This window comes from Lacerta agilis, chromosome 10, assembly GCF_009819535.1.
Source record: "Lacerta agilis isolate rLacAgi1 chromosome 10, rLacAgi1.pri, whole genome shotgun sequence".
Classification (NCBI taxonomy): Eukaryota; Metazoa; Chordata; class Lepidosauria; order Squamata; family Lacertidae; genus Lacerta; species Lacerta agilis.
Window position 1 is genome coordinate 16873332 of NC_046321.1, and position 15054 is coordinate 16888385.

The following is a 15054-nucleotide window of genomic DNA, read 5'->3' on the forward strand; positions in this document are numbered from 1 at the left end:
ACATTTTAGTGCATCACCTAGGAGATTTCTAATCTCCTAATTATGCACAAAAGATTGTAGCAAATATCAATGGGATCAATTATAGCACTCCTATATAAAGCTTATATGCCACTTCACCCTTATATGCCACTTATAATTTCTCTCTCTCTCTCCCATTGCACCAAAGTTTTGATTTATATTCTGGAAAAGCAGGAGCAAACTCTTATATGACACAATTAACAGTACAGAGTGAGGATTAGTCCTACACCCTCTATGAATAGAAGGCAATGTGTTTTTCTGTTCTGTAGAAAGTGATTCTATCTTCCTCTCCTGCTCTAATGGATTATCACTTCAATCAAAGCAAGAATAAATTAATAGGAAATCAATTATCCCCAAGTGGAAGCAGTGACCATCACATTAGTTTTGGCATCAGTTCTGGAAGTAAGAGCAAGGAAAGGAGAAATGTAGTATACAAGGAAGCAGCACAGGACAAAAAATAAGAGCCAAACAGAATAACTAGGCTTCTAGCAATCTGAGTCTTTGATTTATACTGCCTGCTCACCAGAACCTTTTCTCCATAATGGTCAGAGCTGGAAACTTTCCCCCCTCTTAAATGGCAGCAAGCATTCACAGGTGCCCCATGATGGGTTTTCAATGGCACTGGCATGGTTCTAGCCAGCTACTGTATATTCTGGCGTATAAGACTACTTTTTAATCCAGGAAAATATTCTCAAAAGTCGGGGGTTGTCTTATACGCCGGGTGGAGAATCTGCAGTAGAGTATATCTCAAACTCTATATTTTAACTGGAAAAGTTGGGGGTCGTCTTATACACCCAGTCATCTTATACGCTGGAAAATAAGGTACATAAACATATGATTTGAAGAATTACTAACTGTAGCCCAGAAATCAAAGTGTATAAATCAGATCAGAACTAGTCCATATAATTTGCAGATTTCATTTAAACTGCATGCTGCACTTCAGCTTTTCCCTGAAACTTCAGGCACATTAACTCTTAGGTTTTGGAGGAGGAAGAAGAATCAACTTTCCAGAAGCACAGGATAACACAGTCCCGATTCTGTCTCTTATCGAATTTGAAGAATGACACCAGGATGTATTTAGTGGTGACTTATCTGCAATGTGCCAGGAGGCATACAGTGACATACAGGGTTGAGAAAGAGGGAAGGCAGGCTGGAACGCCGGTTGCTGCGTGGAGAGGCGGTGTGCATGGGCAGGACATTCTCCAAGGCTTTGGAAAGCTTTTCACCAAAAGTTTCCTCAGGGGCAGTCCGAAGGTAAGAAGGAGAAAGAGGTGCACATAACACTGATGGTGGAGTAGAAGGAGCACTGAGAGGGATTTGGGACAGCGGAGGGAAAGAAAGAGGGGAAGGACAAACCGACATGCTACAGCCACGTCGAGGCTAAGGAAGGAAACAAAAAGAAGTGAACACAAACCACATGACTAATGAGCTAGAACTGAGGGAGACACATTCATGACAAAGGGCCAATGCTGATCAGAACATACAGGGTATGAAGGAATTTGACAGTGACATCACATACAATAAAGAGGGTTATATGCACCTCAGAGGTCTGCAGGTTCTATTTTGACTGTCAAATTCCATTACTTCTGTCAAATAGTTTATATATATATATATGCAGGAAGTAGACATATGTTCTCATCACCCTGGTTCCATTAAAAATGTGTTTAAGCTGTTCCCAGCACCAATACATTTCCTAACTGAAAGCCTCTAGAAGTCTAAGGGGAATGAACATTGGTTTGAAATTGGCAACATGGTGTGTGCAAAGATGTTTTCCTGCTTTCCAAATTTAGTGTTACTGTCTTGAAGGATTTTTGCTGACACCAGATTTCATTCTAAAGTGAACTGGCTTCCTAAATACAGGATCTGACTGGACACCTTAAGTTATTTATTTAGTCAAGGACTGCAAGACAACAGGAAGCAACCATAGCATAAACTGTGGAACAAGGCAAGACTTTAATTGTGACAGCTGTCTTAAAATTATAATTAGGCCATCTTCCAGGAGAGGAGTTTGTTAGAGAAGATAGTTGCTGCAATCTGCCTATACCCCAGAGGTCATTGGTTGATTTTTCTCATTGTAAACAAATTATCACCTAAATTACTGCTTTAAAATGTAATAGTTCCTCCAGCAGCCAGGTCGTCGTCGTCCCCCGTCCCCCCCAACATGCTTCTGTATTTTTCCGCCAGAGCTTCTTGGGGAAAACCAAAATGATCTGTCTTTTTTAAAGTCTTCTCTCCCAATGAAACTGCACTCACACCTGAAACTTCCAGAAGAGTCTGCGTGGAAGTTTTTCTGGAAGTCTTCGATTCATCATCCAAACCTGGTCTGCTCAGAAGAACTGTTAGTGTATTCCCCTAGTGTTAGCCATGATTATTCAACCTTGAAGCAAGGCATGTGAAGATTGCTTAATGGTTATTGATCCAAGGCATGTCCTTGAACTGCAGCAACGGAACTCAACTCAAATAAACGTTCAAAAAAAGTATTAAAAGTTGTGATTGATCATGTGTTTAAAAGGGCACAAAACTTCATATGTGCATTTGAACAGAATGGAAAGATGCTCTGTTTGTAAAAATTGGCAAGAATTTTCCTCCAATGAGAATTATCTTCTAAGATAACTCTTGCCAATGCAATTTACAGAAATATATCATCATAATAACAGAGATAACCAAACCAGAAAGGCTGCATCCTCTAGATTTAGGTAAATTATTTGAGGAACAGTTACTTTTTTGCCTTTCCACAAGCAGCGAGGTTTGTAAAAAGATCTGAGTAAAAGAGTTTTTCTAGAAGACCCCCAAGGTCAGCTCTGAAAACATACCAGAAAAGGGTACTAAATAAAGGATAACACAAATGAACGCATGAAGTGGGAAAGGTAATTGTGCCCATGAGCAATTCAATGCAAGCTATAAATAAATGGCAACACAGAAGTGGGATCATTTAAAACTGCAGTGTCCGCATGCAGCATTCTATAATGGTTAGGAATCCTTACCTTCTGTAGCTGTAATTAAAATCTTGCATAATATATTCTCTTAACACACTCAGCTTTTTCATAAAGCTCATCATAACTTTTCAATTATAAACTTCCTCACACACTATGTGTTGCAGGCTAAATAGAATTTTATATACCTCTATAGGCAAAATCAGCAAGTGAAAGGGAATTTTATTGCTACTTCCACCCCAAGCTCTGCTGCCTTTATACCTTTCTATGAGATACCCTCTCTCTTGCCTGGAGAACTATCAGAGAAAGGAATTTTACATTGTTGTGTATGTTGTTTTACCCACACAAAATATATCTGAACTTCCATTCAAACCTCAGATTACAGGTTTTTTAAAAGCCTACACAAATCAAGGAATTCAGAGCAAGTCTCATTCAAGTATTCCCTCTACTACTTTGGCTTTGGCCTTGGCCTTACCACTCCAGACGTCTGATATCCTCCAGGTTGTTGTGATTGTGGCTGGCCAATAGGAGCTACATATCCTGGGGGTTGAACTGTTGGGATAGACTGTTCATGCTGGGAACCATAAGAAGCTGTCTGTTGGCTGCTCACACATGATTCGGTAAAGACAGATGATCCTTGTCCACTATCAACGGTGCCATCAGCTGTGAAGACCATAAAAGAGTGGGTTTTAAATTGCTCATGAACTCATGCTGAATCAACGTTCCAGAACTGCTTGTGAATTCATTTAAATTTATACAAAATTAAGGTAGAGACAGCAGCACTCAGCAGCGCTTTCCCCCAAATCCTACAACACAAAATCACAAAAACTGTGCTCAGATTGAGCATATTAGCAAGGACAATGGCAGTAACGAAGTTGTGCATCAGGAAGGCAGCAGGGACAGGTACAAGAAAGCCGAAGCCCTAACTCCTGTCCATAACACCTTTTATTTCCACAGTAAAGAGATAGTGCTGATTGCATTTTGCTCCCGAAATGGCAACAAACCTGTTCTTGTTAAAAGTGAAGAGATTATCAAGAAGTCCAGATTCAATGCTTCATAACGTAAAATGTTATGGTCATATTGTGACATTGGCTGAACATGCCAATGTACATATCTACGAACATGCCCTTGGCATCCATCCACAGTCTGGAATACAATACTGTTGTAACATTTGGCTTTTAGGGACCAAAATACAGATAGGAGAGGAATCAAAAGGACACATTGTGTCTCTGAAGATTTTACAGCCCATAGATGTTATGATCAGCTGACATGCAATGAGCCCCCATTAAGGACCAATTTGTACAGGGTCAACCTGAGTTTTTTCTGGACACCACATTTCCTCCTACACCACCTCTTAATCTCACGAGACATCCCAAAGGATCATCCCATTCTTCCACATCATGTGCCAAATGCCAGACTGCCTCTGTTTTCAGAAAGGCCCATATCTTCATAGCCATTATCATTTCAAAGTTCAGCTGGTCTCACAAGGCAGTGGTGCTCCTGACCTCAAGTATCCTTTTGACAGCAAATGTGCAATGTACAAGGAATCATTGTACAATAGATGTATTGTACAATCATACATGTATTGTACATAGATGTATATGGACCAGCTAGCTGGTCCATATACATCTACAGTAGCTCTTGTCTCTTCCTTGGCTGATCTATTGGCTCAGAATAGATTTGTGTTCAAACAGGGTTGTGTGTGATTCTGCTAACGTACAGTAGGATGTATCCTGGCAGTGAGAATAATGGATAGGTGGCTGCAGAGCTGCCAGTTGCTCATTTAGTGTGTCTGTTATGCATTTCTACCAAGTCACTTGTCTCTCTAAGACAGTAGCATGGCTCTCCATGTACCTCTTAAATTCAGCATCAGAACAGCACATTGATGTGACCACTGTTTGGTAGAGTCCCTTAAACTCCCCTTTCCTCATATGCCTCTGCAATCAACTTTTATTTGTGATTCTTGTAGGGATCTTCAGTGTTCCCCTGGTGACCTTAACAAAATCCTTTTCAAGCTGTACTGTACCATGTTTATTTATTGATTCCAAGTCCCTTTGTCTGGCCCTTTTGTCTTATGTACTTCTACCTCTAGCCTTCCAACAGGCAACATATTGTCTCATGCTTGGCTCTTCAACTATGCCTGAACATAGTAATGGCACATGATGGAAGGGTGGTGTGGCAGTGGTGTTTTTTCTGATAGCAGCAGTGAGAACTTGCTACAATGGTCCAGCAAGGTTAGAGGATCTCTAAGTTGGTGGCAGCAGTCCCACAGGTGTGCATGCATGCCAACATCCCCAACCCAGAGCTCTTCTGACTTCACTGCCACCTTACCCTATCCCACCCCACCAAGCACAATACCACGAGGGCACCACTGTGGCCTGAAACACCATCACTACCCATGTTGGTCCCACAACACTTGGATTTTTGATTTCCTGTACTTTCTTTCCCCTCCTCCTGTATGAGAGTTTCTGTTCTGAAGGAGAAGAAAGAGGGAAGACAGGACATGGAACATAAACCTAATAGGCAGGTTAGGGTGCAGTAGGGCTGATGCTTGCATGGCTAAGTCAAGGTCTCCTGCTTGTAGATAAAGCTCCAGATAGCAGCCACTCTCATTCTGGCTTTTTTTAGTCAGGAGAGCTGTCTTCAAAGCCATCAAAAGTGGAAATCAGACAACAGCAGAACCATGGCCAAGTCATCAGCACCCTCACCTCCATTATACAATTCTTCCAAGAACAGTACCTTCAGGTCAAGATCAACATCAGCCACCTATGGGAGCTGGAATTAAAGTCTGCTCAAAATCTGGAGCTACATCAGGATCCTCATCCTGTACCTGGGTTTAAACTCTTTGTATACTGCTGATGTGATGGTTGCATCCTGCTGATTCACAAGACACACTTCTACAAGGACTCTCAAGCTTCAATGTTTGGAGTAAGCACGGTTAGTGGACCAGTCACACATCTACATGAATGAAGTCAGTCCAAGGTGCATTTAGTCTGCTGGCAAAGCGATGAATGCCGGTGTGTGTGTGGGGGGGGCTTCACTTCCCATTCTGAGCAAAAGAAAATTTCTCCCAGGGAAGGGGGGGTTGCATCTGTTGCAAGAGCAGCTTGGGAGCTGTCTGCACCAGCCTCATTGCAAGTATGCTTCTTAAAGGTGGTCTTGTTTGTTCAGATGATCAATGATGAGGTCTACCAAGAGAGCAGTGGAGCCGTATGTCTTGACCACTTATGTTTGTCTAAATCATAAATGCCTGCGGATGACCCAGGAGGACAATGACTAGTTCACTGTATAGTGATATGTTTCAATCACACCGTGCTTTAAGTATTGACTTAATTGTCCAAAAATGCAGGTCAGAAGTTGCATGTACTTACACAATACGGAAATGCTAGGTTGATGATACTGCAGCTGTTGCTGTTGATGTTGATCGGCTTCTGGCTCCTCAGGCTCCACTTGTGTAGAAACCGAAGCTGAAGCAGCAGGGATGGCAGTGACACCAGTGGCAGGTGCAGCATGTTTAGTTCCTTGCTGGGTAGTGCCCGCTTGTAACTGCTGCTCTGTCTGCTGTTTCTGACTGACTTCTTCTTGCTTTCTTTTTTCCTGTTCTTCTCTCACCAACTGACGCTGTTCCCTCTTTCGCTTGATCAAGGACACTCTATCCTTTATAGCTTTGGCCATTGTCTTGTGATCCCCTTCACAGACATACCCAGACTCAACCTGAAAAGTGGATGGTTCATGCCATCAGATAAACAATGATAAAGCAAAATAAAAGTTTCTATAATTATACATCAAACACACCAAGACAGTTTTCCAAAGCTGCAGCATTTCCAGCTAATACATGTTGCAGTAGTTAAACTATTGCAAGATCATGCATGTCTTCTGAAAGAGCACTACAGTATTTAGGGGGGGATCAAAACAAAAAGATTATAAGATCCTATCATAAACCAAATAATATCTTCACATGAAGCAATGGATAGCACATACACTACTAAGTGCATCTGCCTTCCCATTTATATGGCAGTCAGTGCAATCACCTTGGAGGGAAAAGATGGATACAGTGCCTTCTACCCCAGCTGCAAGGTCAAAGCAGCTGCATCAACCTTCTGTTCAGAAGTACTCAACCATTAGTTTGGAATTGGCTAGGGAATGAGACCTAGCAACATTTGCACCCTTCTAATTTATTGGAGAGAAGCTTGTTGCAAAAACTGATCCTGGTGGTGTTTTATGCCTTGGAGGGTAAAAATGTAAGTATCTAGCTTAAAATTATAATGGAAAGTGAGCACATAGACAGATGTGTTTCTCTATGTAGTAAAAGTGCCCTAAAGTATATAATTTTTTGAAAGAAGTGTTAAAATATCATTGAACTGACAGCTGGATGGTAGTAGTTAATCCCCCAAATTAATCCTTCTGGGAAATCATAAAGGCAAGTTTCAACAAATGTCCACTGCACCTACATAATCTAGAGCAGGGGTAGCCAATGATGTGCCCCCAGGTGCTGCTGGACTACAACTACCATCATCTCTGATCCCTGGCCATACTAGCTAGGATTTCTGGAAGTTTTATGTTCAGCAACACACATATTTTCACTAATGGATGAATCCCAAATTTTTCTTAAGTAAAGAATAATCAACGCACTTAAGATTTGCTCTGCTTCATGGGTAGCATTGATTATTCTTTACTTAAGAAAAATATGGGATTCATCCATTAGTGAAAATACGTACATGCAAGGGAACTATTGAGGGAGCAGGGGAAAATGAAAGTCAAAGCTACCTCTGTAGATATGCTCAAATTAGAAGGGTGGCAGAGTTCAGCCCCTTACATTGTGTGACTGCTTTCCCCAGCTACTGTTTTTCAGACAGCTATGGAAGTCTGGCTTGTCTCAGAAAAACATCACAACAACAGGAAGACACCATTTATTCCCATTGTATTAAGTTTAATTGGGCTGCACAGGGGTGAGCAAAATCATGAATGAAAAAAATCAGCTACAGGGTTGAATCTGATGTCTCTGGAATCTGCCCAAATAGGTGCAGAAGTGGGAATATCTGTCATATCTATATGACATACCATTTCTTGTGCTACATCTTCTGGGACATCTCTTTCCAAGTCGAAAGAAAATTCAATCGCTTCATTATCCTTATATTTGCCCTTAAGTTTTTTAATGTCTTCAATTCGTAACCAGAGCTTGATGGCAATTTTCTCTCCGTCATCTTCTTCTGCTAGCTCTACCCGCACACCAGTTTCTTCCTGGAAGAATGCATGATTCAGAAGGTCCTTGATAGCATACCTGATCATAATGGAAAGGAAATAATAAAAAGGGAATGGAAAAGACAAGAAGAACGTTACCACATAGCACAATACACAAATGATTCCTCCATTTTCCAATTGGGCTGCCCATATTCCACTAAATAGTTAAATCTTGTTCTAAGACAAACTCTATATATCCATGCCATTTCTAAAGGGACTTACTTTTTCAAAACAGTAAGAATGACTGGTACTGAATACTAAATACAATCCATGCACAATTTTTAGCAACCAATCCTTAGTTGCTGACGGATATTTATATGGTCCTTTTGACCATAAATGGTTCCATTTATCCTCCGCTTTGTTTATATCCCAAATTAATTCCCATCAGTTTTTTAGATGTTTTTGAGGGCAAAATCTTAATAAGGGTTTTGTATAAAAGGGAAATCAATCCCTTAGTCATTATACTATCTCTTATTACTCTCTTTTCATATTCTGTTAGTTTACTTGTAGCTTCATTTTGAATTTGTATATTGGTGAGAAATGGAAAGAACTTACAAAATAAAATTAGGAAGGAAACTCACGGCCCGGAAGATAATGGAACTGGGTGTGAATTAACAAATATACAATAAATAAATAACTATCAAATATTATTTTAACATATGACCATAGTGTAAAGACTTTTGTGTGAACAAAGATGAAATGATTTATTATTTTTCAATGTGGAAGAAAGGATGTTGAAGTTACTGGAGGAAAAGTTGTTACATTGGGATATAAAAAAATTATTGTCAACATTTATCAATAATAATAATTGGAGAACCCTTTAGATGTTTTGTGTGGAAAGGAAAATTAATGAATTTGAGACATTTGGGTCTGAAGACTGAGAATGCATCTCTTAGCAGAAGGAAGAACAGCTACATGTTATTGTAGAATGAATACTTTGAATAACCTTTTTATATGTAACTGACAGACAGGGAATCGAAAGTCCTTTTTATTTCTCTTTCTTTATTATTTTTATCTGACTGTTCAAGGAGTACACACCACTGTTATTGTGCACTATGGAATATCTGAAGTGCTTCAAAGCTACTGCCTCGTCCAAATGGAATGAATATTACCTTTCATCTTTGTTTTGACGAATGCATCCCTCAATTATTTCCTTTACTTCAGGAATTGCTACTTTATCAAAGCTTGCTGGTTTGACTCCCTGAAATACAGAAGAATATGTGAGAAAATATGGTAACAAAAATGTCTATTTAAATCTTTAATGAAGTTTAGCATGGCTGGTGACATTCAATCTTATAGAGGCACAATGCTCGTGTCATATGGACAGTTTTATTCTTCACAGGATATGCCACAGTGATTTGATTCATGATTTCTCTCCAATTCATTGATCAAAGCATTAGTTACATTTGAGTATGGAAAATATCAGCTTTTAATCAAATGAACTTCCAAACTTAATTATGAAAAAACAACTTTTCTTGTTTTACTTGTATTTTTGCAACTATATATTTTAAATGCTACTGCAATCTTAAAAACTGGTGATCCATTTTTAAAGAAGAATGCTGGAAAGATTCCAACAAGCATGTATATACAAATATATTGCCCTCCTCTCTCCTAGAAGTCTGCAACAATTAAGTAAGGCATGCTAAGATAATTTCTTTCTCTAAAGTAACCATTGCTTTCCAACTTACCCAGAATCTATATTGGTCCCAACTGGCAAAATGAGATTCACTTTGTTTTCTCTCAGATACATTGCCACATTTATTATATCCATCGCTATCCTTTCTTTTCTCATTCTTTTTATGTCAGTGACCCAAAATGATGCAACACTAAATCATGGTTTACGGTAGTATGTATTTTATACCAGCTGCAGTTTGCCTTTTCCTCCAAATATGGAATGTGGTTGGTTTTAGTATGGTTTATCCAAACAGGCCAAGCAAGATCTGATTTCTGATCATACTACTCTTACGTCAAACCCAGTGGTCAGTCTCACCTTCACAATGGCCTATTTTTCTGTACATAAACTAGCACAAAATTAATATTAACAGATTTTCCTCTCACCTGGCATTACCTATATTTACCATTAAGCCACAGTGCAAAGATTTTGAGGGGGGGGGAGACAGATAAACAGATGGGACAGAACAGGATAGAACTGTTTGCGTTTTACAAGATTAATATTTATTAAACCCAGAAGTGAACACACATAAGAAGGTCCTAATTTATATGGCATGCTCCCTTTGACCTGTGCTTCATGTTCCTTTGTACATAACTAAGAGTCTCAGAACTCTTCCTAAATAAACATTTATTCACAGGTGATTGAAATCTCAATCCACATTGGCACTTTGAGCAGTAACCAACTTGGAATCCATGTAAAAAGTTAAAAAACTGTTGATATCATGGACTGTGATACAATACAAGCTACTGTCTAACTGGCATTCCAAGGGGCTTTTAGTCACCATTTTGCCCTATTAAATTTACTCCTACCAGCTCACTTTTAGTGCCTTATCAACAAAGGCTGTTGGCTCTGATGAATTGTTCCTGTTCTTTTAGAAGTATGAATTTCGGTGAAAAGCCCCTGCTCTTACTGCATTGCAAAAACAAAACAAAACCCTGTTCTCCAGTTGCTCACCTACTAAAGGAAAACTATCAAGTAAGTTATATCTGCATACAAATACAACGAAATTGATTTTGAATAAAAATGATACTTCCCGTGTTTTTAGATGGCACACACATATGTTAACTAACGAGGCATCCCTAATTAAAGGCCACAGTTCAAAGTTATAACAGACTTTTATAACACATTTTAATCTACAGCTTAAAAAGGTAAAAAAAAAGAACCTGTTAGTAATCTGACAGGCAGCTCTTATCAGTTAGAACACTTAATTGCATTGAGTTATGATCTGAGTATTTTCATGCAGAACTATTCAAGGGAAAAGTCCTGAATTCAAATTACCTTCTTGTGATCTGATCACATGAAGTGATTACAATACAAATTCAAAAGTCCCCCGAAACAATTTAAAAAACAAACCGGAGGGAGGCAGGGAGGCAGGGAGGGCAAGTAAAGGACATGTTGTACTGTTCAGGCTTCCAGCCATGTACACAAAGCCATTTGAGGGTCAAGCTAACATTGAGAAGCAGTGTTAGTTACGTATAAGCTAGTACACATCACATTTGGTCAACACAAATATCTACAACACATTGTACCTGTATATAATACAAAGTATGCCTTCCAGTTACTAGCAGGGCATGATTTAGATAATGTTAACTTAGTAGTGCAAATTTTGATGACTTATTATAGACAAGAGACGCACTGTTATATATTAGCACATTCTTCCAAACTACTTGGTCTTATTTATTCTGTGAAAAGAGCTGCCTACAGAGTTGTATCTAGGTGACTAGACGGGTAAGGTTTAAAATCAGCCTTCCCCAACTAGCTTGTGGGCAGATAATTTTGTGAACCTATGCACAGTATTGTATTAGCATACACAGAAGAATACTCACTAACCACAATAAAGGTCGGCTTACTTGTGAATGGTTTGGAACAGTTAATATTTCCACTGAAATAGGACTATGAACATGGAAGTTTCAAGTTGTTGTTGTTGTTGTTGTTTTAAGTTAATATCTCTTTTGAACTTAATGTTTCAGTTTAGAAGTTTACTTTTTGGCACTATACATTTTCATTGATATACAATTGTTTTGTATCAAATAATGTAAATACTTTATTCTATTCTCGAAGTCATACCAGCTTTGCATATATTAAAGATAATCAATCCTAAAAAAAGATAATCAGAAAAACTCTGCGTATCTTTGAGATAATATAGTGTAATGGCTAAGAAGCAAGACAATGAAACCAAAGTCACCAAGAGTGAGCATTCATGGAACAGGATGAAGGAAGTCTGAAGTGAATCAGACCTTCCTCTTTCATCAATTAGTTTCCAAGTACACTAAATGGTACACTGGATAATTACAACATTTCCTCTTCTCAAGGCAATGCCCTGGATTAAGTATTTGCTGCCTTTGCACTGTTTTTGCAGAAGTTCCTGCTTGCTATTACATGCCAATTTAAACTATAGCCTACTCTGTCACTTATATACATTTTTCTGTGTTAACTATTTTTAAAGCATTTTAGAATCAAGTGAGTATAGCTCTTTTTCACACTAGTGTTGAAAACTGGGTTAATATATTTGCATTAAGCTTTCTTTCACAGCAGTTCAAAATGGCAAGTGAACAATATGCTGAAAGGCAACTTCAGAGCCAAAAATAAATTCTTAAATGCTCAACCAAGCACCAGAATATACCGGTAGTATCTGCATTAAAGTGGCATAGGTTAACACAGCACTTATCAAAATAAGTGTGCTTAATACTCCATATCTTTGTCAAGTGTAATTAACTTACATTAGTCAGTTTAAACATTCCTATTCCTTCCAACCGCACAAGACAAGAACCACCATTAAATTACATTAACTGAAACTTTTGATTACCTTTCATTCTTACAGAGACAAACCTGCATTTTGTGCACAGCAATGGTTGGACCCCATGCCTCCTTCACTTGGTATATGAGAAGAGTTATTCAAGAACCCATATCTAGTATATTATCTAGTATATCAAAGATACAAGATGTATTCCTTTGTCCCCTCTTCTGCACAGTTTGCTGATGTGTTTGTTCATCCTAGTCAGAAAGCCCTAGAAAGCCCTAGTACTGTATCTAGATTTCCAGGCATTATCTAAGTAATTGTGCCAACTTTATTTTCCATGTACATGGAGACCATAATTCCTAACCAGATCTAAACAAAACCCGAGTCTCAGCTGTCCTTTCTCCAATTAATTTGCACCAAAACCATTACATCCATACTTAAGTCCAGATGCTTAATATTTTGAAGTCAGGGCTGCCACTGCATAGCACCCAACATATGGAAGTAGTTATACAACAGATCTATACAGAATTCTCTACAGAAGCATCATGACCCCATATTTCCCATCATATGACTTAAATGAATGCAAGCTAGTATAACTGAAATTCTTACCTCTTTACCACAGTCTGTGTGAGAACAACAACAGTGTGAATTTATGATGACAAACACTGGGCAAAAATCTCTCTTGGAAAGATCCATTAGGAGACTCGGAGACAAATATGCTGAGAGACTTGTGCACACAAAAGGAGAATGGTCTGTTTAAAAGTCCACACTTAACGCACAGCAGAAGGAAAGCAGGGATAAAGCTTTGAAGGAAGCATAGTCTTCTCTACAGTTTTGCCTTCCCTCATCCTGTGTCAGCCTGTAGAAATCAGAACTCTGTTTTCCACTGGCCAAGCCCCTTGACACACAGCAATAATAAATTCCATGGAACAGGTAAGCCTTCTTAGGGCTCCTCCCATTTCACCCTTCCCTGCTATTTCAGGCAAATTGGCATCTTCTTTTGCAAAACCCAGAATAGATCCTGTCCAAGCTTCCCTATTATATCATGCAGAGTATTAAAAGAATGTAGCTGAAAATGAAGTGTCTTGATGATTCTGTTTATAATTTCAGGCACAACCACTTGACTGGCATTATAGCAATTATATTAATATGATAGCACCACTAGGATGTTACTTGGTCAAATACAGTACAGCTACAGAACTCTTCTTTCTACCTAGATTACTGTATTCTTTTTATAAGTAGTCACACAACCCATTTTCTAATTTTACTTCACACTGGGAGCAAATAATGGAACTATGTCCCTGCATTTACCTATGCCTCTACATTTTGCTCTTTTGCTAGTCATCTTATGGACTGTAAGTTTTACAAGGAAACCACATGTAGCACTAAAATACCATTGTTAGAAACTGGGATAGGAATGCTAGGAGCCATGTGGCTCCTGGGACCTAGGTTGGTGGCACCAAAACAAAATGCCTAGACACCATTGGAGGGGGGGCTGCCCCACTATCAGACTATGCAGCCCTGCAGCAAAAAATTAAAAAATGCTGCCAGGCAGATCAGGGCTCTGCATGGTAGACACGTCTTTTGTTACCACTCTGCCCCGCCATACACCTGATTCACCTGGCAGCAATTTATTTTATTTTTATTTGCTGCCTGGTAAATCGGGGGTCTGTAGGGTAGCACAGTACCCCACCAAACACCTGATTTGCCCAGCAGCTCAGCAGCAAAAAAGGCACATCTTTTGCTGCTGTGCTGCTGGGCAAATCAGGTGTTTGCCAGGGGTAGTGCTGCAGCAAAAGACAAGTGTCTTTTGCTGCTGCTGTGCCCGGCAGACCAGCTGACTGCACCCAGACAGGTGGAGATGCTAGGCGCCAAGGGTGGCTCCTGGACATCTCCATCCAGTCGCAAAAGGCCCAGCTAATTTTGAATGCTGAATATAACTGAGAACATCAGCTACCTCTACCAAAGCTGGAGAGCACCTTTAATACACTCTTAGCCCCTTGTTCTTCCCAAGCTACTGGGCAAGACAAAACATGGCATTACCTTTCCACACTGACTCATCACATGCCCATTTTAACTGGTATTCAGATGAGAACAGCACAAACCAATCCAAGTATTTCTACTGAAAAGACACCAGTCTGCTAGATACCATGTTGGTGCATAGCAGTGGCAGGTTTCATAGAAAACATAGAAGAGTGGCCGTGCCAGCAGGACGGCTAGGGGAGGAGAGGGATTGTAAGAAGATTGGAAACTTTTTCCAATTTTAGATATACATGAAACTCATGCAAGATCACATTCAGATCACATGTAGTTAATTGAATATGCATTTGTGTCACTGTGTATCCACATCAGGAAGCCACAACCTGTGGCTACTGCCCTCCCGTGAGATCACACACAACTATTTGTGCACAATTTACATGCAGTTTCCTACATGGAAGTGCTAAGAAAGT

General features: G+C 39.4%; 1 protein-coding gene across 19 annotated transcripts in view; it reads right to left on the bottom strand.

The window, feature by feature from the left end:
• WNK1 (WNK lysine deficient protein kinase 1) overlaps nt 1-15054 on the bottom strand; it is a 107435-nt gene that overhangs the window by 44019 nt on the left and 48362 nt on the right. For 12 of the 19 annotated variants that reach the window (XM_033162819.1, XM_033162811.1, XM_033162813.1 and 9 more), the window contains exons 5-9: nt 9305-9393; nt 8013-8232; nt 6323-6665; nt 3427-3614; nt 1144-1398 (exon numbers count right to left, since the gene is read on the bottom strand). In XM_033162819.1, the coding sequence (XP_033018710.1) occupies nt 1144-1398; nt 3427-3614; nt 6323-6665; nt 8013-8232; nt 9305-9393 (1095 nt within the window). Of the gene's footprint in view, nt 1-1143; nt 1399-3426; nt 3615-6322; nt 6666-8012; nt 8233-9304; nt 9394-13213; nt 13600-15054 lie in introns of those variants that run through there. The other 7 variants (XM_033162827.1, XM_033162826.1, XM_033162816.1 and 4 more) reach the window with 2 other exon arrangements.